The sequence below is a fragment of the Schistocerca nitens genome, chromosome 3 (genome assembly GCF_023898315.1).
Source record: "Schistocerca nitens isolate TAMUIC-IGC-003100 chromosome 3, iqSchNite1.1, whole genome shotgun sequence".
NCBI lineage: Eukaryota > Metazoa > Arthropoda > Insecta > Orthoptera > Acrididae > Schistocerca > Schistocerca nitens.
This window is the reverse complement of record NC_064616.1, coordinates 750,070,200-750,097,174: the sequence shown is the minus strand read 5'-3', so window position 1 is coordinate 750,097,174 and position 26,975 is coordinate 750,070,200. Positions and strand designations below refer to the sequence as shown.

The following is a 26,975-nucleotide window of genomic DNA, read 5'->3' as shown; positions in this document are numbered from 1 at the left end:
ATCCTCACACCAACATGGGAAATGGTGCATCACAAGAACATATGAGGACTGCGAGTGAAGCATCAGCAGCATGTGGCACCTGATCGAACCTGTTACGGAAACTGTCTCAGTTTTCAGAAACAGTGAAAAGGCTCAACAGCACCCAGTTATTCCACTGACAAACCACATTGGCAACTTTCTGATAGGCACTGTTTTCTTTGAGAGGGAAAGCCACATGGAAAAGCACTATATGAGAAAGAAGGAGCTCTGAACAATTCAATGTTTGGTGTAGATGAATACAGAAAATCTTAACATGTAACATTTATTTAAGCCTGTTAAACTTGGAAATGGCTGGAGAGTTATAACGTATGATCAGTGAGAGCCACTCCGTGAAGGGGTTCTTCAATCACACAGTACAAACACTACATCTCTTAAATAGAATGTACACTGCCATAGCAACCAAATGTGGAGAGTGCCTGTGTCATTAGCCATGTTTCATAACAGACCTCTTTTAAGTGATTACAGTCTTGGCATGCATTGTAACAATGCACGTTATCATGTATTCACTGCTAGTAAAGCCGCAGTTTAAAGTTGTGAAATATCCCCCCCACCCCCCCAACCCCCAATCTCTCGGCCTCCAGGAGGTTTATAGTGTGCTGTAAAGTACAGTTTCCTGTTATGAACCTGGTAGCGTATCTGTGCAAGGAGCAACTTGTCACACAGAGACCACAGCTACTGAGCGGCATTGCATGCCGGACCTTGGTGTGTACTTGGCCTGCAGGGACAGCAATAATGTATGACAGACAATCCTGAGTGCGAGGAAGTTTATAACTCAACAGGACATGGAGTTAGCAAATGTTGGCAAACTAAGCATTACTCTACAAATTCTTTTAGAAGAAACTGTGTGTGTGTGTGTGTGTGTGTGTGTGTGTGTGTGTGTTGTAGTTGGGAAATAGGGGGGAGGGGTGGGGGTATATAAGAGAAATATTAAATTGGTAAGTTAAACAACAGCTGGTAAGTCAAATGTAAGGCTATATTCAGGGTAAATTTTGCAGAATGCCATGACAGTGTTATATTTCTACTAGGGATACTTTGCTTCAATGCATGATTTGACTTTGCTGGAAGGTCACTCAAGACTACAGTTAAGTGTGTAAGCAGTGTCTAGAGTCAGAGCTATTGCCACTAATGTATGGCCCAGTTGAACTATTGACTTCAAGTAATGTAACTCCCTCCCATCACAAATATTGGCATTTCATCTCATACATGTGCGAGTCTCCTGATGCCAACACATCAGCCATGCACTGTCTGGTGACGGAAAGTACAACAGTGCTACTGCAAAATCTCCCTTCCCATGTTCAGTTTGTTTCAAATTAATATAAAATTACTGTTTAATGAAGTAGGAAAACAACAAATATTAAATGTGTGTACCACATCTCCAGGATGGTTGTTCCTGAAAAGGCCCACAATCAGATCTTTGGGTGGTCACTTACTCAAGAGAACTACACAATCAATCAAATCAAGATAGGAGGATGAAAATGGGAAGCATCCTTATTGAGGATTGCTGCAGGTAATGTGAAAATGATGAATAAGAAAGTTGGACAACATGAAGAGAGGAATAGAGAGACATTTTGTAAGTCTTGTAGGGCTTAGTGAGGTTCAACGGGAAGGAGAATCTGAATGCTGAGAAGACAATTTATGAAGGATCGGAAAGGAAAGCAAATGGAGTTGGAGTTACATCAAAGAAACAGTTAAACATGAACATAGTTAGGGGTATTCAAATTAGTGACAGAGTGTTAACAGAGAAATTAAACAGTAACTTTGTGAATACATTGATTATTAAAGTCTACATGCCAACAAGAAATGCAAACGAAGAGGAAGTGGAAAAAGTATGTGAGCAGACTGGTGAAGTCTGTGAAGAAAATTGGAAAGGACAATTAACAACTGTAATGATGGGAGATTGGAATAGTACAGTGGAAAGAGAAGGAGTAATATAGTTGGAGACAATGGACTGGAAAAGACCAATGAAAGGAGTGGAAACCTAATAAGTTTAAGCAACATCAGCAGGTACCACCTGAAGAAGGCAACGAGTTACGTGGCCGAAATATTGTGCCAGAGCGACACAAACATCCGGCAGTAGACCCGATGATTCCACATGTCAAGATCTCGCCGGGAAAGCCTGAAGAGTTACATCACAAGACTCTACGGGGAGAAGATGTACCTTAATATCAAGAAGCTGGATAAGCTTCGACAGAGGAAGGGGAGGATGCCGAGTTCTCTGTTTCCTTCTGAAATGCCGAGAGGGGGTTGTAGTTCCTGTCTTCGCCAGGTTCAAACATCATGTTAACACCAGAATGGCGAACAGAATCAAACACCGTGCCAGCCTCGCACTGGTAAGAGAAAGAGTGCGTGACATGCACCACCGCCTAGATGTCATGTCCAGGGAGTTGCTGTATCTCCACCTTTCCATAGCAGCTACCCTGACCCGAGAAGACTGGGACCAGGTTGATGGTGCCTCCTGGTCCTTGGCTGAACGCACCATGAGGAAATCAACAGTACGTCAACAGGCCAAGTTTGAGCGCCTTAACAAGAAGGTACAACAGGATGGGGATGCACGGACAGTGGTCAACCTGAGCGACAAACAGCTCGATGAGGCCACCTCAAAAGCACTCAGCAAGGGCCTCAACTTTGCAGTGACTCCCAGAAGCACACCTGTTGCAGCCTTCATCAGTTCGGTTGAGCAGGTCGTCCACACACTGCCTTCCAACGTGTCTGAAGAGATCCGCAGGGAGACCTGCAGGGCACTTACCTCGAGCGAGGAGAGGGTGGTCCTCAGGCAGCTATAGGAGGATGACAGCGTTGTAGTTCTGCCAGCTGATAAGGGTAACTCCACGGTCATCTTAAACAAGTTGGAGTATGATAGGAAGGTGCAACAACTTCTGGAAGACACTGCTTACAAACCACTAGATGGCGACCCCACTGACAAGGTGGACAAGAAGACCCGGAAGTTGCTGAAGGAGACAGGTCTACCTGAACAGGTCATCAAGAAGCTTCATCCCAAAGCACCTGTACCACCCAGACTCTATGGACTTCCCAAGGTCCACAAGGAGGGGTCCCTCTTCGACCTATTTGCAGTAACATCGGCGCAGCGACATACCCCACTGCACAATACCTGAAGAAGATATTGGCACCATATGTGGGCAAATGTGCACATCCCATTCGGAACTCTGAGGACTTCCTACAACCGCTAAGGCAGCTACACACCGTGGACTCTGACATCATGGTCAGTTTCGATGTGGTGTCGCTCTTCACACGAGTGCCACTCACCGATTCACTCAAGATCATTCGAGAGAAGTTCGATGGTGCCCTGCTCTACCTGTTCAAGCATGTACTGACCTCAACATATTTTCTTTACGGGGGTCAGTTTTATGAGCAAACGGAAGGAGTGGCAATGGGCAGTCCTTTATCACCAGTGGTAACCAACCTTTTCATGTAAAGGTACGAAGAGGAGGCACTTGCATCAGCCACTTACCAACCCAAGTGCTTTCTTAGGTATGTCGATGACACTTTTGTCATTTGGCCCCATGGCAGGGAGAAGCTAGATGACTTTTTGGAACATCTAAATTCATGCCACCCTAGTATAAAACTTACTATGGAGCTAGAGAAGGATGGAAGCTCCCATTCTTGGATGTCCTGGTCAAGAGGAAGGCAGATGGCACTCTGGGGCACAGTGTGTATCGTAAGCCCACCCACACTGACTTATACCTTCAAACCAGTAGCTGCCACCACCCCGCACAGAAAAACGGAGTCTTGAAAACATTAGTTCACAGGGCACGGGCTCTGTCAGATACGGAAAGTCTGGCCACAGAGATAGAACATCTACAGCTGGTGTTCAGCAGAAATGGATACTCCTCCACAGATATCCAAACGGCACTTCATGCTACCAGCCAACCACAGGGTACAGAAGAGGAGCCAGAGGAGGCGAAGAAGGTGGCATACCTGCCATATGCTGGACCTATTTCTGCGAAGATCAGCAGAATTATCTCAAAATACGATATAAAGAGTATCTTCTGTCCACCATCCAAAATTGGGACAATGCTAGGGAGTGTGAAGGACGACCTGGGGCCACATAAACCAGGCATTTACAACATCTCGTGCCAGTGTGGAAAATCATACATTGGCCAGACAACCAGGACAGTAGACGTCAGGTGCAAAGAACACCAGAGGCACACCAGACTCGGACAGGCAACCAAATTTGCCGTAGCAGAGCACTGTCTGGAGCTCGGTCACTCGATGGACTATAACGACACCAAAATTGTGGACTATAACGACACCAAAATTGTGACACAGACTCCAAGGTTTTGGGACAGTGGCATAAAGGAGGCCATCGAGATGAAGGTCACAGACAACTTAATAAACCGAGACAGGGGTTACCAGCTCAGCTCGGAGTGGAGTCCGGCTCTGGAGCTTATCAGGGCCCAACGAAAGGAACCAAGAAACTCCTCAAGAAGTAGTAACACCGCAGCAGGAGCAGCGCCAGGCGGGCGCGGACCGCGAACGTAACACGAGATGGGCCTCAGACAGCTACCACAACTGCAGATGGTGGATGAGGCGGGCGCGGACGTCCGTGGGAGCACCAGGGAAGTGCCAGCACCTCAGGAGCAGCGCCTAGCGGGCGCAGACCACGAACGGAACGCCAAACGCGGGTCCGGCCCCAGACAGCTGCCACACCCACAGATGGTGGACGAGCACAGCGCGGACGTCCGTGGGAGCACCAGGGAAGGGCCAAAACCTCAGGAGCAGCACCAGGCGGGTGTGGCCCGCGAACAGAACACCCGACACAGGACGGGACTCAGACAGCTGCCACAGATGGCGACCAAGTCGGGAACGGACATCCAAGGGAGCACCGGAGAAGAGACAACACATTACAGGCAGCACCAGGCGGGCGCGGATGGCAGAGAGAGCACCCAGCGCCGTCTGGGCATAAACACTGGACAAGATCCTCCAATACAGCAGTCTCAGGTAGCACCTGAAGAACGCAACGAGTTACGTGGCCGAAATATTGTGCCAGAGGGACACAAACATCCGGCAGTAGACCCAGTTATTCCACATGTCAACATCAACAAAGATTATACACAGATTCAAAGACAAACCTTTCCAGATGCTGATGCTGATATGGAACATAATTTACTTGTAGCAGATATTATGACAAGATTAAAGCATATTAAATAAGACTACAGATAAAGAAATGGGATGTTGAGAAACAAAAATGTTAACTTTTAAGAAAGAGTATACTGTACGTCAAAAATAAACAGGAACATGTAAGGAAACCTGCAGAAGTCACTGAAGAGTGAAACATCATTAGAAATACATATTGGAAGGAACAGAGATAGATACTGGAGAGGAGAAAAGAGCAAGAATTAAGAAAGAGTGGATAACAGTAAGTATGCTGCATATAATGGATAAGTGCAAGAACTGTTGAGATGACAATTTAGAAAGGCAGCAGGCAGTACAGAAAACTGAACAATGAAGTAAGAAAGTTAACTGACCAGGCTACTGAAGACTGGATGGGGAAACATTAGAGGAAATAGAAGAATAAGAAAGGAAAGTAAACTGGAAGGAATGTAGAAAACAGTAAAATTCTTACCAAGAAGATAAGTAAGGAAAAAAGGCAAACAAGGAATGTTAAATAAACATAGGAAGAAGACAGTATGCACAGAAGGGGATAAGGAAGTTTGGATTAATTCTGTGGCGGAGTTACATGGCGTGCAGGCTGATTACACAATACTGGTTTTGGAAGATGAATGGAAACAAAATGAAGGAGACCGTGGTCCTAAGATATTGAAACTGGAATTGGAGACAGAAATTCAGATGGTCTGGGAAAATAAAGAATTGGGCTGTGAATAATACCATCTGAGGCAATGAAGTCTTTGGTCCAACTTCAATAACCAGATAGACTGAGGTAGTAAACAGAATTTAGGAATTTGGCATCAAGACGTACTTAAGATCGTTCTAGCACATTTATCTAAAAATGTGTAATGCAAAACAATGCAAGTAAGGACTATAGGACAACTAATTTTATCAGTCATGTTACAAAGCCTATAAAAAGAGTTATACTGAGGAGAACTGAAAATAAAATTGAGAAAGATATTGTGGAAGACCAGACTGGGTTCAGAAAGGATAAACGAAGAAGAGATGTTACAGGCTGTCTGAGAATGATTGGAGAATGAATAATGGAAATCAACCAGGAGGTGTGTATTTGGCTCATCGAGTGGGAAGAGGCTTTCAATAGAGTAATTGGAGAATTATGCTGAGAGTTTTAAAAGATGTCCCTGGTAAGATAGAAAGTTCATAAAGGAGATGTATACAAAGCAAAAAGTAACAGAGACAGAAGAGACAAGCACTGCAAGGATCCTCACTAACACCAATGCTATTCAACATACATATATGGAGAAAATTGATAGTTAAGTCCACAGAGGAGGCAAAAAGAATTGTAGTTGGAGGAGAAATAATAAATATTATAAAATACGTGTCTAATCAAGCAGTACTGGCAGAATCAGAAAAGAAGCTACAGAAGAAGTTGAAGAGTATTCCTAGAAGGGGCAAGGAAGATGAAATGAGGATAAATAAAGGAAAGACAAAGTGATGACAATAAGCAAGAAGGGAGCTCCAGTTAACATATTCCTAGACAGAAAAAAGATAGAACAAGTAAAATCCTGGGAAGTTTAATGACATGCAATGGAAGCCGTACAGAAGAAATGAGGAGGAGACCTATGGGAAAGAGAACATCTAAAACATGAAACACCATCATCATCTAAAAGAATTCCAGTGTAGCTGAGGAAAAGATTTGCTAGATGTTATGTCTGTATTGCAGTGATATACAGCAGTGAATCACGTACAGATAAAAAGAAATAGGAAAGATACTGAAAAGTTTTGAAATGTTGCCACGGAGAAGAACACTGAAAGTGAAGTGGACTGACGGACTTAAGAATGAAGAAAACATGGAAAGGAAGAAGATTATCAGAAGTGATCAAAAAAGAGAGAAAAGTCTTGGCTGGAGCATGTACTGCTTAGGAATTGTGTGCAACAAAGGCTTACAGAGGGAAAAAATGGAAGAATTGAGAGGAAGAGGTTGGAAGAGAATCAGCCTAATGTTTGACATCAGAAGAGGATGAACACACAAACAGGTGAAGGAAGATGCTCAGAACAGGACACAATGAAGAGTCTCCAGTTGAGAACTGCTGTGAGATTGATACGAAGAAGAAGAAGAAGAAGAAGAAGAAGTAGAAGAAGACCATGTCCAAGTGCAGCAGAGCTGTATTAAGGGTGTTCTAGGTTGTAACAAGGTGAAATAGCCATGGGTGGAGAGTAGAAGTGGATGAAGATCATGCACTTTCCTCCATCACTGGTCTGCAAACTGAAGAGTGAACAGGTGTTTCCCCACTCCTCTACCCCACATCATCACAAGAAGCAATTGCAGGGTGTTTCAAAAAGTTATACCAATCCTCCACAGCACGCATTATGAATCACTGGTGGTGCATTGTGCCAACAAGTCTGGTGATGTTCATGCCTAATTTGTCATAGCAAGGAGTAGTGCAGCTTCAAGTCTCTTTGTACTAAGAGAATCTCCTATTTTCCAAAAAAGGGTAAGATGATGACATCGTTGAATGTGTGCATTTCAAAGAGGAAGTAGATGAAGGTGAAGCACCGAAACCCATTACAATCCTAGATTGTAATGCAACTAAATCAGATGTAGAAACAGTGGACAAATTAGGCAGGACCTACATTACAACCTTTATGACAAGAAAATAAGCCATTGTAATTTTTTTTTACATTATTTTGTACACTAGCATCCTCAACAGTTTCATAATTTGGTTGTACTTAAATCATGATTGGGAGAAAGGAACCAACTACGAAACAAGAATTTCTTCTCGGTCAGGGAACATCTCTAGTACAGAAAACAGAAGTTAGTGCAGTCTTCCTCCTATTCCTTCAGCACAAATGCAAACAGGGACAAAACATGGACGGTGCCCTCTATATGAATGTTCTGTCAACAGAGAACAGCCAGAAAAGTTCAGAAGGTAGTTTTCCTTTGCCTGTAAACAGGATACAGTGTTGCACTGTTTTAAAGATAAGGATGTTTGAGATAAATGGCAAAGACAATATCTGAAGTGCTTACATACAGTTTTCCTTTTTTCAATTCAGTAATGCTTCTTTTATGCCTGTTCATTAAAAAAATATACCCCATGTAAATTACTTGGGGTCAATATGACCAAGTGGTATTCAATGAAAAGTGAACAGTGCTTGTCGTGGGGATGTTGCCTTTCCCAGAAGAATGCTGCAGCTGCTGTACAAGATGACTAAGGATCAATGTCCCCTATACAAGTGCAAAACAGTGTGCACAGGATTATGTAGAGTATGTACGTATGTTTTTCTTGCATTAGTATTGTTAGTATTATCTGCACTCCATGTAGTGTTAACACTTCATAAACACCCCTGGACACAGCATCACCAGTGATTCATACAGTGCACTGCCAAGAGTTGGTATAACTTGTTAAACACCCTGTAGTTGCTTCTTGGAAGGTAGTGGGGTAGATAAGACTGGGGAAACACCTGCTCACTCTTCAGTTTTCAGCCCTAGGACAGAGGAAAGTGCATGACCACAGTCCGCTGACTTAAGAGGAGTTACAACGGAAAAACCGATTTTTTCCACATTTTTTGTTTTTTATCGCATTATAAAATTTGCACTTTCCAAATTATATATATATATATATATATATATATATATATATATATATATATATATATATATATATATATAAACTCATATGGCAAGGTGTATATATAATAGAAGGAAACATTCCGCGTAGGAAAAATATATCTAAAAACAAAGATGATGTGACTTACCAAATGAAAGTGCTGGCAGGTCGACAGACACACAAACAAACACAAACATACATACAAAATTCAAGCTTTCACAACAAACTGTTGCCTCATCAGGAAAGACGGAAGGAGAGGGAAAGACGAAAGGATGTGGGTTTTAAGGGAGAGGGTAAGGAGTCATTCCAATCCCGGGAGTGGAAAGACTTACCTTAGGGGGAAAAAAGGACGGGTACACACACACACACACACACACACACACACACACACACACACACACACACACATGTGTGGACGGGTATACACTCGCACACACACACACATATGTGTGTGTGTGCGCACGCGAGTGTATACCCGTCCTTTTTTCCCCCTAAGGTAAGTCTTTCCACTCCCGGGATTGGAATGACTCCTTACCCTCTCCCTTAAAACCCACATCCTTTCGTCTTTCCCTCTCCTTCCCTCTTTCCTGATGAGGCAATAGTTTGTTGCGAAAGCTTGAATTTTGTGTGTATGTTTGTGTGTCTGTCGACCTGCCAGCACTTTCATTTGGTAAGTCACATCATCTTTGTTTATATATAAAAACAAAGATGATGTGACTTACCAAATGAAAGTGCTGGCAGGTCGACAGACACACAAACAAACACAAACATACATACAAAATTCAAGCTTTCACAACAAACTGTTGCCTCATCAGGAAAGACGGAAGGAGAGGGAAAGACGAAAGGATGTGGGTTTTAAGGGAGAGGGTAAGGAGTCATTCCAATCCCGGGAGTGGAAAGACTTACCTTAGGGGGAAAAAAGGACGGGTACACACACACACACACACACACACACACACACACACACACACACACACACACACACACACACACACGTGTGGACGGGTATACACTCGCACACACACACACATATGTGTGTGTGTGCGCACGCGAGTGTATACCCGTCCTTTTTTCCCCCTAAGGTAAGTCTTTCCACTCCCGGGATTGGAATGACTCCTTACCCTCTCCCTTAAAACCCACATCCTTTCGTCTTTCCCTCTCCTTCCCTCTTTCCTGATGAGGCAATAGTTTGTTGCGAAAGCTTGAATTTTGTGTGTATGTTTGTGTGTCTGTCGACCTGCCAGCACTTTCATTTGGTAAGTCACATCATCTTTGTTTATATATAAAAACAAAGATGATGTGACTTACCGAACGAAAGCGCTGGCAGGTCGATAGACACACAAACAAACACAAACACACACACCAAATTCAAGCTTTCGCAACAAACTGTTGCCTCATCAGGAAAGAGGGAAGGAGGGAAGGAGAGGGAAAGCCGAGCTTGAATTTTGTGTGTGTGTTTGTGTTTGTTTGTGTGTCTATCGACCTGCCAGCGCTTTCGTTCGGTAAGTCACACAAAATCAGTAATTTTTTATATACAAGGCTGTGAATTGCTGTGTTATAAAGGTTAAATTACGTGTTTGTATTGTTAGCACTGTCAAAACAGTATCATATTATTTCATAATATAAACATGCGTTGTATGTTCAAGTGCTTATGTTTTTCAGAGGAAAAGTGATGAATAGGTTAGTAAATCCCTCAAAAAGTAAAGTATGACGCTAAAACGAAATGTTTTTAAGAAACGTGGGTTTCAAGGTAATACATTTTCGAGTAAAGGGAAACCTTTCAGTTCAACATGTGGTGTGTGAAGTTACAGACAATGAAATATGGGCAAACTCGTCAGTAACTAGAGAAACACCCATTAGTGCTTCGAAGATTAAAATAAAACGTTGTGATACGCAGTTTTCTCAAAAAGAAAGTGATGTAAATGGTAGATTAGGTTATATTCTGATAGATTTACACAACCTAACAAGGGTGTTAGGTGAATGAGTGCGTTGTAAAATATGTTGAGGAGCAGTTAGTTTACATGAAGACAGTGAGGTAACAAATGGACTAGCCAGGAAACTTATCATTAATTGTGCCAGTTGTAAATACACTCATTCATTTTGGAATTCTGATAAGACTAAAGATAATTATTTTGAAGTAAATGTTAGGTGGTTTTATGGACAAAGAGCTATTGGCAAAGGACACACTGCAGCAGAAACAATGTGTGCCGTAATGAATATGCCATGCCCACCTTGTAAAATCGATAAGTATGTAGGTTTTATTGGAGCTGCTGTGGAATCTGTTGCACGTGAGTCAATGAAGGGTGCTGCAAACAAAGCAGTTGAAATAAATGATAGTATGACTGCCATATCAGTAGCCTTTTATGGCACTTGGCAGAAGCGAAGCTACAGTTCTAAGAGTTCTGTTGCTACGATGACCACTGTGGATACTGGAAAGGTAATAGATTTCCATATTTTAACCAAACATTGTTATAAGTGTAAATCAGGGAATACAGAAGGGCTATCTGTGACAGAAATTATGAAGGCACAAGTGGTGGTATGGAGGGCTCTACAGTTATTGAAATCTTTACTTGATCTGTGAACGAAAGTGGAGTGTGTTACACTAAGTTCTTAGGTGATGGAGACTCAAAAGCATATAACAGTGTAGTAGCCGCTCAGCCTTATGGTGAAAAGATTATCACAAAACTGAAATGTGTTGGTCATGTCCAGAAGAGGATGGGCACCAGGTTGAGGAAGTTGAAACAAAGTTTGACAGACAAGAAACTTTCTAATGGTAAAACCGTAAGACACAGTCTGACAGACCAAATGACTGATGAACTACAGCAGTATTATGGGATGCTCATTAGAAATAATACTGAGGATTTGTTGAAAATGAAGTAGGCAGTATGGGCTACCTTCTTCCACAGACTGTCAACTGATGAAGAACAGGTACACCACCTTTGCCCTCCTCGATCTGATTCATGCTGCAATTACTACAATGCCCAATACTCAAACAGTTCATACAGCCACAAGCATTCCATCCCAGCAGCAGTCATGGATATCATAAGACCTATTTACAGACACCTGGCAAATCCTGACTATCTGAAGAAGAGTCCGGATGGTCAGATTCAAAATCCCAATGAGTCGTTCAATAATCTTATGCGGACTCGCTTACCAAAAAATGTTTTTCTTGGAATAAAGACACTAAAGTAGGAGTGGGGGGCGGGGGGGGGGGGGCAGTGATGCTGTTATTGTTTTAACAATGGCAACATTGGTAGGGTGAAAGTGCTACAGCATATGAGAATTAACCCTGGAGCAAACTGCGTGAGAGAACTTTAACAAATGGACAAGGTTCACATTGATAAAGCAGAGTATGCAGCACAGTTGCCCACTAAGGAGTCCAGAAGGAAGAAACGAAGAAAAACCAACTTGGAATAAGATGAAGATGATGATATACAGTGTGGTGCACGGTGTTTCTGACTGACTAAAAATAAAAAAAAATAAGCATATATTAAATGAGTTACAGTCTTTTGAAACTTCAGAAGCCATTCCTGAAAATTTACATTTTCTGTTGCATTTTCCCCTAAATCTCAGAAGCCACTATGAGTAGAGTATTCAAATTTTCAGGGAGTAATAACATACATATGCTAAGTTTACCAAACTAAAAAAAGAACATAATGTTATGTATAAATAAAATTATTTACGATAACGTAAAAAAATGCACACAAAATTTTAACCGTATAATTAAAAAATTGTATTTCCGAAAGCAGCGGCTGAAATGCAATTATTGTAGTTCAGTAGAATATACAGTTTAATGTCCTCTAAAAGTTTCATGTCAATGGTTACAGTGGTTCCTGAAATACAGGGAAGCCAAGTCACTAAATTTAACATTGTCGGGATAGGGTGTTCCAACTCCCTTTAAATACCTCCACCCTCAGCCCCTAAGCCTTGTTACACCCCCAGAACGCAATTTACCTCTTAATATGGTTCTAATGCACTTAGAAATGGTTCACATTTTAACATTTGTTCTTAATCCATTTCGTTTAACAGTAAACAGTATTTTTTATAACATTAAAACACTATTTTTAGTAATCTGCAGTTTTTCCATCCCAGCCAATGTAGTAACCATTAGCCCTAGAGAAACAACTGTACAGGATCTTTTTTTAATTTTGAACTGGAACGCGTTTTCACTAGAAGCACCAGTTCTCAAGAAAAATGAAAACAAGTAACCTTTATTTCACCCCCCACCCAACCATACTCCACCAGTGAAGATTTTCAGTGTGTTGTTCATGACACTCCCTCCAATTACTGTAAAAATATTTGCAACTATACCTTTTTTGCCACTATTTGGTCTTCATTACTTGGGCTATAGTATAGGGAAGTGGGAAAGGAAACTGGTTGTATCTCTTTCAAATAGACCGCAATCCGTAATTGATTTATGGAAACTAAGGAAAATATATACCTGGAATGCAAATTCCATGCCATAACCATTGTGCTCCAAATATTGACAGATAATTTGTATGTCTTTTCCTTACAAGATTACATATACTCCATAAAAAGTAAATGAAACCTGTTACTGCAAAATCTGTTCAGATCACGGGGGAAAGATTCTAGTAACCATGTATGAAAAGAAAGAGTAGATGATGATCATGATGATGATGATGATGTAAGGCATTCAGGGTCTGCCTTTTTGTACCACTTTACTTTTTGGCCTTTATTTTCATGATCTGAGACCAAATACCACTAATTCAGCTAAAACTACAAAGAAACTCTTTATAATGTTCATCATTGTTTCTTGTAAGAAGGTTGTCAATAATGTATGTTACACCTAATAAAAATAAATACATCTTCCCGAAACACATTTATTTTTCTCTTTGAAATGTTGGGGAAAAAAAGAAAGAAGAGGAAGAAGGAGGAGGAGGAGGAAAGGGGGGGGGGGGGACCATACTCCATCCTTTCATTTCATAATTTTGTTTCATAACAATTACACATTATGCCAGTCTCAGACCTATGTATCATATGGAAACAGGAACACTGTTGAAAGTTTTAATGTATTCAATACATTCCTTATTATGGGGAACTGTTGACTAAAAGACAACCAGATGCATGTCCTATTTTAGTCTAAGCTTTGGTTTTATTTCCTGATGACTTTGATTCGCTTGTTGACTTCAGGTGGTTTCAAAGGCATTAAAATGAATGAATATAGTTCCATTTTTACTTTGTAATATGCCTTCCCCATCAAGAGTGAGAGAATTGTTAACACAACACAGGTGAAATATTTTCAAATATGAAAAGCACAATAGCTTTTAATTGCCTTTTATATGTCCAAGTCCTCAATATTCTTACTTTGTGGCACTTGAGAACACTGATCAATTAATTTAGAAATAATGTTGCAGCTCATTAGCTATGTGTTTCCCAAAGTTAGTGTCTGAGCTCGTTGCGTACACAATTGTTGATCTGGCATGACTAGTATTATGCTTTACAATTGGTATATGAGGCACAAATGAAAGTTTTACTATGAGAAGAATAGTCTGACATCGAATCTCTGACTGAGAAGTACTAAATGATATTTACCAGTGACTGAACATAATGCATGAACACTGCGCCTACATCATGGAGTTGTAGAAAGCAAAATGCTCTCCTTCCTGGTAAGTCTAACCAACCAATATCACAATGAAATTACCTACAGAGTAATTATAATTAAAGTTAAACTTTAAACGGATGTAGAAATAACACCACTGGTCAGAATGTTATCAGAGAAGGGGGGGGGGGGGAACGTATGGCCAAAGAAAAATAAATACACTCCTGGAAATGGAAAAAAGAACACATTGACACCGGTGTGTCAGACCCACCATACTTGCTCCGGACACTGCGAGAGGGCTGTACAAGCAATGATCACACGCACGGCACAGCGGACACACCAGGAACCGCGGTGTTGGCCGTCGAATGGCGCTAGCTGCGCAGCATTTGTGCACCGCCGCCGTCAGTGTCAGCCAGTTTGCCGTGGCATACGGAGCTCCATCGCAGTCTTTAACACTGGTACCATGCCGCGACAGCGTGGACGTGAACCGTATGTGCAGTTGACGGACTTTGAGCGAGGGCGTATAGTGGGCATGCGGGAGGCCGGGTGGACGTACCGCCGATTTGCTCAACACGTGGGGCGTGAGGTCTCCACAGTACATCGATGTTGTCGCCAGTGGTCGGCGGAAGGTGCACGTGCCCGTCGACCTGGGACTGGACCGCAGCGACGCACGGATGCACGCCAAGACCGTAGGATCCTACGCAGTGCCGTAGGGGACCGCACCGCCACTTCCCAGCAAATTAGGGACACTGTTGCTCCTGGGGTATCGGCGAGGACCATTCGCAACCGTCTCCATGAAGCTGGGCTACGGTCCCGCACACCGTTAGGCCGTCTTCCGCTCACGCCCCAACATCGTGCAGCCCACCTCCAGTGGTGTCGCGACAGGCGTGAATGGAGGGACGAATGGAGACGTGTCGTCTTCAGCGATGAGAGTCGCTTCTGCCTTGGTGCCAATGATGGTCGTATGCGTGTTTGGCACCGTGCAGGTGAGCGCCACAATCAGGACTGCATACGACCGAGGCACACAGGGCCAACACCCGGCATCATGGTGTGGGGAGCGATCTCCTACACTGGCCGTACACCACTGGTGATCGTCGAGGGGACACTGAATAGTGCACGGTACATCCAAACCGTCATCGAACCCATCGTTCTACCATTCCTAGACCGGCAAGGGAACTTGCTGTTCCAACAGGACAATGCACGTCCGCCATGTATCCCGTGCCACCCAACGTACTCTAGAAGGTGTAAGTCAACTACCCTGGCCAGCAAGATCTCCGGATCTGTCCCCCATTGAGCATGTTTGGGACTGGATGAAGCGTCGTCTCACGCGGTCTGCACGTCCAGCACGAACGCTGGTCCAACTGAGGCGCCAGGTGGAAATGGCATGGCAAGCCGTTCCACAGGACTACATCCAGCATCTCTACGATCGTCTCCATGGGAGAATAGCAGCCTGCATTGCTGCGAAAGGTGGATATACACTGTACTAGTGCCGACATTGTGCATGCTCTGTTGCCTGTGTCTATGTGCCTGTGGTTCTGTCAGTGTGATCATGTGATGTATCTGACCCCAGGAATGTGTCAATAAAGTTTCCCCTTCCTGGGACAATGAATTCACGGTGTTCTTATTTCAATTTCCAGGAGTGTAGTTACAAAATTTAGCAATAGATGGCACTGTAAGCATCATAATTTAATAATGATCGACTAAAAACGACAAATGAATCATACAACAACGCCTAAGGCGTACGTCTGACATTGAACAAAGTGAACTGTTCAATGTGCATGGGTGCACAGGTGTGATACTGTTAGTTATGTAAGCCCATTCAACACAGCAATGTCATATCACATTGGATGAGAAAAATCAGTTTTAATTGTCCTGAGGCCAAAAACCACATAAAGCATCAATCAAAATCAAATTCGATTATTAATTTCCATGTGACTGGCGCAAAACATGTTCAGTATGTCCACTATTTTCTGCAACAAGTTGAAATTGAGAAACAGCATGTTCCACAACTAATCAAAGTGTTTCCGGGGTCACGTTTAGAATGTGTTGCGCAATGTGTGACTTCAATGCAGCGAAGACTTCAATGCAGCAATCAGAACACTAAACACAACATGTTTCAGATAGCCTCACAGCCAGGAGTCACATGGATTAAGATTAGGTGATCAGGATGACCAGGCTGTAGGGAAATGGTAGCTGATAATTCTAGCATTTCTGAAATGGCGCTTCAACAACTGCTTAACTGGATTTGCAATGTGTGGAGGTGTGTCATCTTGCATAAAAATGATCCCATCCACACATCCACGCTGTTGGACAGCTGGAAATATGTAGTTGCACGAAAGACACTCATAGAACTTACCCGTGATGGTACAGGTAACAGGACCGGAAGAACCTGTCTCTTCGAAAAAATATGGCCGTATGATAAATGATGCCGTACTGGTACTGCTTGATTTGTGTGTGGCTTTTCCGTTGCCCATATTCTACAGTTCTGTGTATTGACATGTCCTGTCAGATGGAAGTGGGCTTTGTCTGTCCACAAAATCTTCCACGGCCAATCATTGTCCACTTCAATGCGAGCAAGAAATTCTAAAGCAAAGGTGTGCATGGGTGATTTTGAAAGGATAGCAAAGAAGGATTTTACACACAGTCCTCACAGGTATTTCCAATGTACGGGCAGTTCTCCGTGCACTACACGTTTGCACACCACCACTCATCACCTCCTGCATTGCTGTGGCCACTGCTTTCACTGATGTTGAATCAATTCATTTCCTCCTTCTACCTGGGTGCACACCAAAAGAACCCAAATTTTGAATTCATTTTCTCCAGACCCACGGCAGTCATCGGACCAACGACTTTTTTCAAACCCTTCTGTGCCAGTAACTTCTGCAGAGCAACGTGTACACAGTCATCATTCTTGTAATACAGCTTTACAAGCAGAGCGTGATCTTGCATTGAGACAGTCATGGCGCATGTCGCAGATGCGCAAGGAGGAAAAGCCGTGTACCCGGCGTGTTTAGACCAACTTTAATGGGTCGTGTGCATGACAGGTGTTTTCATTTATGTATTCTGCCACATACAGTGCCATCTATTGATCAATTTTCACACTCTTTTTTTTCCTCTGCCATTCGTTTTCCTCCCCCTCCGATAACATTCCGTTGCAATTTGATATGATTCTGACCAGAGGGTGTTATTTCTACAGTGTCCGAAAGTTTAATTTTAATTATAATTACCCTGTATTTTCCCCACAAGGATGTCATTTTCATTACACCAAACAGCGGAGCTGCATGCCCACAGGAAAAAGAGTTGCTGTAGTTTCCCCCTGCTTCGAGGCATTCACAGATCAACAGGAAAACTTCTGTGAACTTTGGAAGGTAGGAGACAATGAGATACTGGATGAAGTATAGCTGTAAGGATGGGTTATGAGTTGTGTTTGGATAGCTCAGTTAGAAGAGCACTTGCCCACAAAAGGCAAAGGTCCCAAATTCGAGTCTTGGTCCAGCACACAGTTTTAATCCGCCAGAAAGTTTCGTATCAGTCGACACTTCTGCCAACATTTATGTCCCAACTATTCTTGTGGTTAGATCAGAACCTCTGTCTACTTTAAATGGAGCAATTAACACCTGTACTTCATCACATTTTCCAAACTAAACTAGCAAGCTGCCGTCTCCCCCCCCCGAACCCAAATTATGCATGCAGTTCTTGTCCGATATGGTGATTCTTGTCCAATATGGCGAAAGCCTTCCCAAATGTTACACTCGTAAAATGGATTTGCCCTACCTGCTATACAAACAATTCTCCTGTACCATGAACTGCCATTTCCCAGCTGTTTTCTACATCACTATCAGCAACCCAGAAAGATTTCTCCTCATTCTGTGCCATCTCACTGACTTTAATAGCTCAATCAATACTCCACTGGGATTTAGACTAATTCTTTGTCCTCTAAAGGGATCGGTATTCTGATACAAATCTTTCCTACAGGTTACAAAGTGCTATTCAGTCATCTATCCAATCTCAAATATTCATTCATCCTAAACTATACCTGATATGAGTATCATGTTCTGTAAGTCATACCTCTCTGCCAATAAAACATGCAACCAATGCATACTTCTGTATTCATCTTGTGAACGTCAATTATTACCTCACGATTAGTACAGGAACTTGCAAAACAGTCACCTGTCTGCACTGTGATGAATACCCAGTTGCAAAGCACAGTGGTGTTGACGTAACAGTTGTTTGCAGTAACTACTATATAACTCACACCATACAGTTGTAACAGCCCCATTGCTAAGCTGTCATGCATTTTTTTGTCATTTTATATATGCAGTAGTGTAAATGCAGTTCTGGAACACTGAGCACTACCCATCACTCAATTACCAACACGGCCAAAGACTTTTAGTTCTTCAAGTTTAACCTGGGAGATTTTCTGTACCATTTTGTATTGAGCTTTCGGTAAATTCCATCAATCGTTATGCAAAACTGCAAGAGATGTTCTTGTTCTGCTATTATTTTGTGAACTTATGAACAATTAACTGTCACCTGTGGTGTCAACTGCACAGTAAATACACCTGCTGCATGATTTTGCAAACTGTTTTCTGGCACAGTGGCAGTATATAAAACAGACAACAATCACTAGAGCTTTATACAAGATCACAGTTGACAGCTGTTGTCTCACCTATCACTACTAATAACAGCCACCTGTGTACTGCCTAAACATCAGAGCAAGTGAAATTTGGCAGCTCGACATGAGACAACATGTAGCTTAATCGGCCACAAATGGCAGCTCACTGCAGCTGTTGCCAAATAAAAAGGGAAACGGGGGAGGGGGGGGGGGTTGCAGATGGAATACAAAGAAGTAAGAATTCTCAGACAACTATTTATAACTACTAACATCCAAGTCAGGCTAAGTATAGTGATGGTACCATCATACTACTGAAAGTCATAACTGCTCAAACTTTAAGCAAGAGAACAACAACTACCTCATGGGAACTAGTTTTTAGGGAAAGAAGTAAAATTACTAGTACATTTTTCTGTTCCAAGTTTTTTTTGCCTACCCCCCACCCCTCAGAGTTTCTTATTTATATTGCAAATTTCTCAAAGATGTCCTCTACAGAGTCCATGGGGAAAATTATAATTTCAGCGGAGACAAGGAGATTTGGGAAATCAAAGATAACCTAAATCTGGATATACACACCGGTATTTGGAACACATTGCTGTCGAGAAGGAAATCAATAATAGAACTGTCCACACCAACCATTTCCTAAATACAAATACGTGGCTTGTGAAAATAGACAAAGCCCAGAACAAGTCAGACAGTTAATAAACAGCAGCTTTGCTGTTAAGATCGATTTTCTTCAGTATTTAGGAACTGCATTATGTGACATACCGAAAATATTCATACTTTATTAAGTGCAATGCCTTATTCAGTACACGAGATTACTTAATTTCTGAAAACAAGTGATTCCATTTCAATGAGACAACTGTTATGCTGTATCAACATAGACAGCATGTGTAACTCTCAAGAGTTTCACCTTCTTCCAGAATATCAAGAGATGTTAACACACAGATGTAGGGACTCATTGTTTAAGGCAAATTTATTTTCTGGTTTCATTCAGACAACTAAAATTGAGAATTAACACGAAATGTTTATAAATAATGGACATGTTAGTATGCAACAGGTATAAATCAGTGCGGCTGGTACTCAGATGCTGGGAGGATCTACACTCCTGGAAATGGAAAAAAGAACACATTGACACCGGTGTGTCAGACCCACCATACTTGCTCCGGACACTGCGAGAGGGCTGTACAAGCAATGATCACACGCACGGCACAGCGGACACACCAGGAACCGCGGTGTTGGCCGTCGAATGGCGCTAGCTGCGCAGCATTTGTGCACCGCCGCCGTCAGTGTCAGCCAGTTTGCCGTGGCATACGGAGCTCCATCGCAGTCTTTAACAATGGTACCATGCCGCGACAGCGTGGACGTGAACCGTATGTGCAGTTGACGGACTTTGAGCGAGGGCGTATAGTGGGCATGCGGGAGGCCGGGTGGACGTACCGCCGAATTGCTCAACACGTGGGGCGTGAGGTCTCCACAGTACATCGATGTTGTCGCCAGTGGTCGGCGGAAGGTGCACGTGCCCGTCGACCTGGGACCGGACCGCAGCGACGCACGGATGCACGCCAAGACCGTAGGATCCTACGCAGTGCCGTAGGGGACCGCACCGCCACTTCCCAGCAAATTAGGGACACTGTTGCTCCTGGGGTATCGGCGAGGACCATTCGCAACCGTCTCCATGAAGCTGGGCTACGGTCCCGCACACCGTTAGGCCGTCTTCCGCTCACGCCCCAACATCGTGCAGCCCACCTCCAGTGGTGCCGCGACAGGCGTGAATGGAGGGACGAATGGAGACGTGTCGTCTTCAGCGATGAGAGTCGCTTCTGCCTTGGTGCCAATGATGGTCGTATGCGTGTTTGGCGCCGTGCAGGTGAGCGCCACAATCAGGACTGCATACGACCGAGGCACACAGGGCCAACACCCGGCATCATGGTGTGGGGAGCGATCTCCTACACTGGCCGTACACCATTGGTGATCGTCGAGGGGACACTGAATAGTGCACGGTACATCCAAACCGTCATCGAACCCATCGTTCTACCATTCCTAGACCAGCAAGGGAACTTGCTGTTCCAACAGGACAATGCACGTCCGCATGTATCCCGTGCCACCCAACGTGCTCTAGAAGGTGTAAGTCAACTACCCTGGCCAGCAAGATCTCCGGATCTGTCCCCCATTGAGCATGTCTGGGACTGGATGAAGCGTCGTCTCACGCGGTCTGCACGTCCAGCACGAACGCTGGTCCAACTGAGGCGCCAGGTGGAAATGGCATGGCAAGCCGTTCCACAGGACTACATCCAGCATCTCTACGATCGTCTCCATGAGAGAATAGCAGCCTGCATTGCTGCGAAAGGTGGATATACACTGTACTAGTGCCGACATTGTGCATGCTCTGTTGCCTGTGTCTATGTGCCTGTGGTTCTGTCAGTGTGATCATGTGATGTATCTGACCCCAGGAATGTGTCAATAAAGTTTCCACTTCCTGGGACAATGAATTCACGGTGTTCTTATTTCAATTTCCAGGAGTGTATGATAGTCACTGATGGAATAATGTAAGATGAACGGAATGTGCCTTCAACTGAGGGATGTAGTCACTGATGGAATAATGTAAGATGAACGGAATGTGCCTTCAACTGAGGGATGTTCTTAATTCTGATTGCACACACAAACCTCTCATTAATTACACACGCCTGTCTGATACTGTACACCATATTTACTCAATTATGAGGATTTCTCTCCCCCCCCCCCCCACCAAATTCGTCAATTGAAAAATATGGGGCTGTCTTATATTCGCTGATTAAAATATTGCTGCAGTGTTCAACGTTTTTACATTGTTTAACAGATTAATATAGGGGCTGTCTTACATTTACAGATGAAGCTTTGGCTATTAATGTTTTGTACAAATTTATTTTGAAGAATTCCAAAGGATGGGGCTTAGCACACAATGATTTCACTTGAATAGTCTCAAGATTTCCCTATACAACGAAACACTCCACACAGTATCGACATTGCTCGAACAATCACGTGACATTTGACGCGTGGCACTAGTGCAAGGGATATGCAAGAAACTATGAACTAGCCACTACAACAATCTAATGTTCTGCTTAAAAATTGACAATTTTGTGACACACAGGAGGAAATATCATTAAATTCTGTCAACTTCGAAACTTTTGGGGTATCTGAACAGATCTGCAATAAAAGTTCTTGTACATATAGGGATACCATACACCAACATTTATGGTGCTTTTTAAGTAAAGGTAACATTCAAAGGCAAAAAGTTTGTCCTTCAAAACCCATTACTTGATTCTGAACCCAAATATATATTCTATTTGGTTATGAGAAACTGTTATGATTCACCAAGTGGGTTACAAATGAGAAATTTAGTTGCTGTTCACTTATTACAATACTGGTGAAAAATATCACCAATTTTTAATCAGCTTCAGAACACAATTGTGACATTAATATCAAACGAGAATGAAAATTAAATGAGAATTAAAGGTCTAACAAATGAAACATATCACATTAAACTGACTGCAATTGTTATCATAAGAATAAATTACGGGGAAAAATAGTCATTGCGGACATGGCACCAACAGATGTCACTAGATAGCGGGAAGAGTAGAAGTTCGAGAACTGGACTGAACCATGACTGTAATCTTTTATTCGTATATATTAGTTGCTGTTGTTACGTATGACCTGCACCCTGGAAGATATTGCTGTCCGTGTTTCACTTCTGCTCAAGTACAGCATTACAGAATGGTTGGAGGGGGAACAGTGACATCAACTTGGCTGAGAACTACACTGAGTGCAAGGAGTGGTGAGTGGGCAGCAAATTTTGTTCTGCTGCTAATCATGGTTATGTGTTTCTGCAGAAGATCACAAAAGTCTAAATTGGGGCCAGTTGCACAGTAACGTATGCTGAACAGCAATGCTGTCAATGCCTACCGTGAGGTATGACGCGAGCAACGGGGTGTGTCAGCTGCTCGTTCTACATAGCCAATGAGAGAGCAGTGGGCAGACGATATATTTGGAAGCAAGAGACATTGTAACATTCTAGTATCAGTATAGAAGAGAAATCTGCTGTGTGTTCAGAAAAAAATAACTGTTTTCTCAAGTTCCGCCAAAACGATGACTTCACGATTAAAAATACAGATACCACACAACTGTCGTAAGTACTGTAAAAAAGGTAGTGAAGATATAAATTAATGTAAACAATTTCTTTTTGTTTATTTTATTTCTCCCTGTGCTATCAAAATGCTGACAATGAATAAATGGCGCAAGTGTAGAACAGATGAAATGTTATCTTTTTAGGTAGATACCTTATATCAATAAAAGTTTGGAATTTTGACCAACAGAATATGTTAAGAAACAAATTTTTCCTCAAAGAGCAACATAAAACAAACAAAGTGGGAGGAAGGGGGGGGGGGGGGGTTCCTCATGCTCAGGTAAATACAGTACTGTATGTTCTAAACACCGTTTTGAAGGGGAGGGGGGGGGGGGGGTCTCACGCTCAGGTAAATACAGTACTGTATATTCTAAACACCGTTTTGAAGACGACATGTTACTTCCATACATTAAGTAGTGCACAAGCTGGACGCAATGGACCAAGGTGTTGTATCTGTAACCTATATAATACGTATATATCCAGAACATACAACATGTAAAATGCCTCCATTACATACAAAAAAAAAAATCTATATTTAGTTAAGTTTAGTGAAACTGAATTCTGTTTCACATAATGACCATAATTCCACTTACCTACGGGAACACTGCCGAGCTTCACTATCTGCATCATACATTCCTTTCCTCACAGCTTGTTGCAGGTTTGCAACCTGTTTCTCAAGTGTATGAGCAGGCCAAAGACGAAGAATTAATTCAAGAAACTCACAACATGCTCGTCGGATTTCCCTAGATTTTGATTCCATATTTGATATTATTGCTGGTATCAGTCTCTGCGAGTGAGTGTACCTTATGAGAAAGCGTACTGTTACAAGGCCAGCAGTTGCAATTACCTGTGAATGAATAAATGAAATATAATTGTTAGGTACTCGGAAAATAATAAAATGGATGCTTAAGAACACTCTAGTGAGAAGAAGACTTCTTTGTAAGTTCTACTGATGAGTACATGCTATCTCCCCTTGCAATTTCATACTATCAGCACAGATTTAATTTTTAATAAAGTATCCAGTCCCGCCCTATTAATGTTATCCGACATTATAGGCTGTTAATATCTTCTATCAAAATCTCAAACCTTACTCAATGTGTACTTTTAATGCTATGATTTGTAGTAACTGTACTAAAAAGATGAGTTACAAATGTCTTTTTTGGAAATAGCTCTTCCATAGTTACATTGTTTATTTTGACAGCAATACTCTCAAGGCCACTAACCATTATTTAGCACTCATGCACATTGCCACCAGACTAGCTGTCATCGTACTGCTCAGCGTATGCTCATGCGCCCATGCCCCCCCTCACACACACACACACACACACACACACACACACACACACACACACACACACACACAGAGAGAGAGAGAGAGAGAGCGAGAGCGAGAGAGAGAGAGAGAGAGAGAGACCGGGGGGGGGGGGGAGACTGATGAGTCTCCTAAGTAATATGATGAAAGCTTGTCTGTCTTCAATGAGCACGAACACTTAACAACAGGGTTGCAGCCTTCAAACTAGTAGTTACGAAATAACATCAATTCCAATAAGGCAGTAGCTTTGATAAACATTAAGATGAGTTTGGGGAAGATAGGAAACAAGGGTGGGTCACAAAGAATCCAGTTTAAGAGAGACTATAAGGACCTTGCACTAACCAACTGCAACGTTGGGACATGGACTGGCCAGTTTTTATCATCCCCCCCCTTTTCCACATTTCTGTAAATCATTTGACTATTACTTCAACTCTCATCCTAAAAGAATGCTAAAACATAGCCTTTCCACAAAAGTATTGTGTGTGTTTCTATTAATACGCCTAGGTGCCGCATCTCTTGAAGATTACAACTGGTCAAAATTATTTCTGTAATTTATTTTTTAATATACTGGATTAAAAACGAAGCAACTTCTCTAAACCGCATATTCCAAAAACACACAACTGAAAATAACAACAACATCCATAATGTTACAAATTCTTACACAAAACTACATTACTGCTACACACTAAACAAAGTTTCATTTACAATCATTTAACATTGCCTCCAAATAAAAAAGGTAACAATACAACAAATATATTATGAAATCATAGTGATGTGACTGACAGCCTTCTCTTACTGATTTCTCCTTTCGTAGTGAGAAATCTACTACTATATGGACAGAAGGTGAGCATGGTAAATCATTCTCCTTATGTGAATCACATGGAATGATTCATGTGATATCACATACTGATACCACCCAATGGTGTCACGAAGTTGGCAACAAAATTGCAGATTTCCGTTAGACGCCGACAGTGGTCACGCAAAATCTGGCGGACCCAATGGTGTGCACCCACTGAGATCATGCCGCCAGCAACTCTGCACCACTTGTGACCTCTGTTGCCACAAAATATGACAGGTGGCAGCAGCCACTGAACCCACTTGCTCTTGGAGCCTCGTTGTTATGACACCATCAATCATTTTTAGTACAGTGAGCCTCATCCTAGTTGTTATTGTATGAGATGGACTTCTTAATTCTTGCTGCCTTATTTGTAATGAGTCTGTACACTTGGAGAAATACAAGTTAAGTAAATCTTCTGATTACTGTGTTAACTTGTTTGCTAATCATTTATGTTCCTGTCCAGCTTTCCTATGATGACAGTTGCCGTAACACTCTGTAGTCTACATCTCCTTACCATTGTGTATGAACTCGTGCACAACAATACAAAATCAGAAAAGGTAAGGGGCATGGGTACTAATTGTCATCACTGATGTTTAATTTGTAAACTGAAGCTGCTATAGTTCAATTCTTTTATCTTGGCGGATCGCGCATGCCCGCCCAGACGCGTTGCCAGTTGCACACGACGCACGCGCCAAGAGAAGCAGCACCACTGTATAGCATAGTTCACAAACTTACGTTTAGGGGGGAGAGCGCAGGTCATGAAGTAAAGCCACCACGGCCGCATTATCCCTTTCGCTGCTACAAAGACGTGCTCCCTGCATTCCGCGCTGTGCACGATTTTATCACTGCACTGCTCGCCTGTGCAGACACATGGGTTCCGACTGCTTTGACACTCTTATCATTCGATTCCACAAAAACTATTTGGCCCAAAAATTAGATTTTTACACATCTTCTTGACTGATACCTTCCTCCCATAAATGACTTAATTTTGTTTCGATGTTCAACGCAGTTATTATGCAGCATTAAATATAGTAAAACATTGCACGAAATTTTGAAGAGTTTTCCCGTATGGTCGATTTTAGTTGCCACAATGTTGAGAATGAAATGTGGACAAGATTCCTAAATTTCATATAAAATTTGCTGTATAACAATATCTCATTTAATTTAAGTACCACATAGGTGTCGTATGTAATATTGAGAAATATTCCATCTTTTGCGACTGTAACGAAAGTTTTATTTACACCGGGCACGTTTGGCTTTATTTTAAAGCACTTCAATCAATCAAAAGGAAGTAGACAAAATACATTAAACAAAACTGTGGACTAACAAAAACATTAGGACTTGAATATACCGTCTTATCAGTGAAGTGCTCTGAGCTATGTCAAATATAATTTTTGTGTGTAGCACACACAAACAGCATTTATTTGCTAAAACACTGATCAGCCGACACAAACGTTGAATATTGTGTTACCGGAGCAAAAAACTACGAAAGGTGACTTGGCAATGGAGGAGACAAAATACTGTCCACTGATGATGCTTCAAAAGAGAGAAATGCGTCTGGTCTAAATAAGTCGCTCATTACAGTTGCAGAAGGGGAATATGTTTCAGTACCATTGGTAAACTGTGACTGTGGAACAAAAACAAGAGAGAGAACATGAGTACCATTGTGTATGTGCCATACCTTTCATTGATTGAAGTGCTTTAAAATAAAGCCAAATGCGCCCGATGTAAATAAAACTTTTATTACAGTCGCGAA

At 42.3% G+C, this 26,975-nt stretch overlaps 1 protein-coding gene across 6 annotated transcripts in view; it reads right to left on the bottom strand.

Moving 5' to 3' along the window:
• Positions 1–26,975, bottom strand: part of LOC126248748 (CLIP-associating protein 1-A) — a 275,249-nt gene that overhangs the window by 150,942 nt on the left and 97,332 nt on the right. For all 6 annotated transcript variants that reach the window (XM_049950080.1, XM_049950084.1, XM_049950085.1 and 3 more), the window contains one exon: positions 23,663–23,916. In XM_049950080.1, coding sequence (XP_049806037.1) covers positions 23,663–23,916 — 254 coding nt within the window. The remainder of the gene's footprint in view (positions 1–23,662; positions 23,917–26,975) is intronic.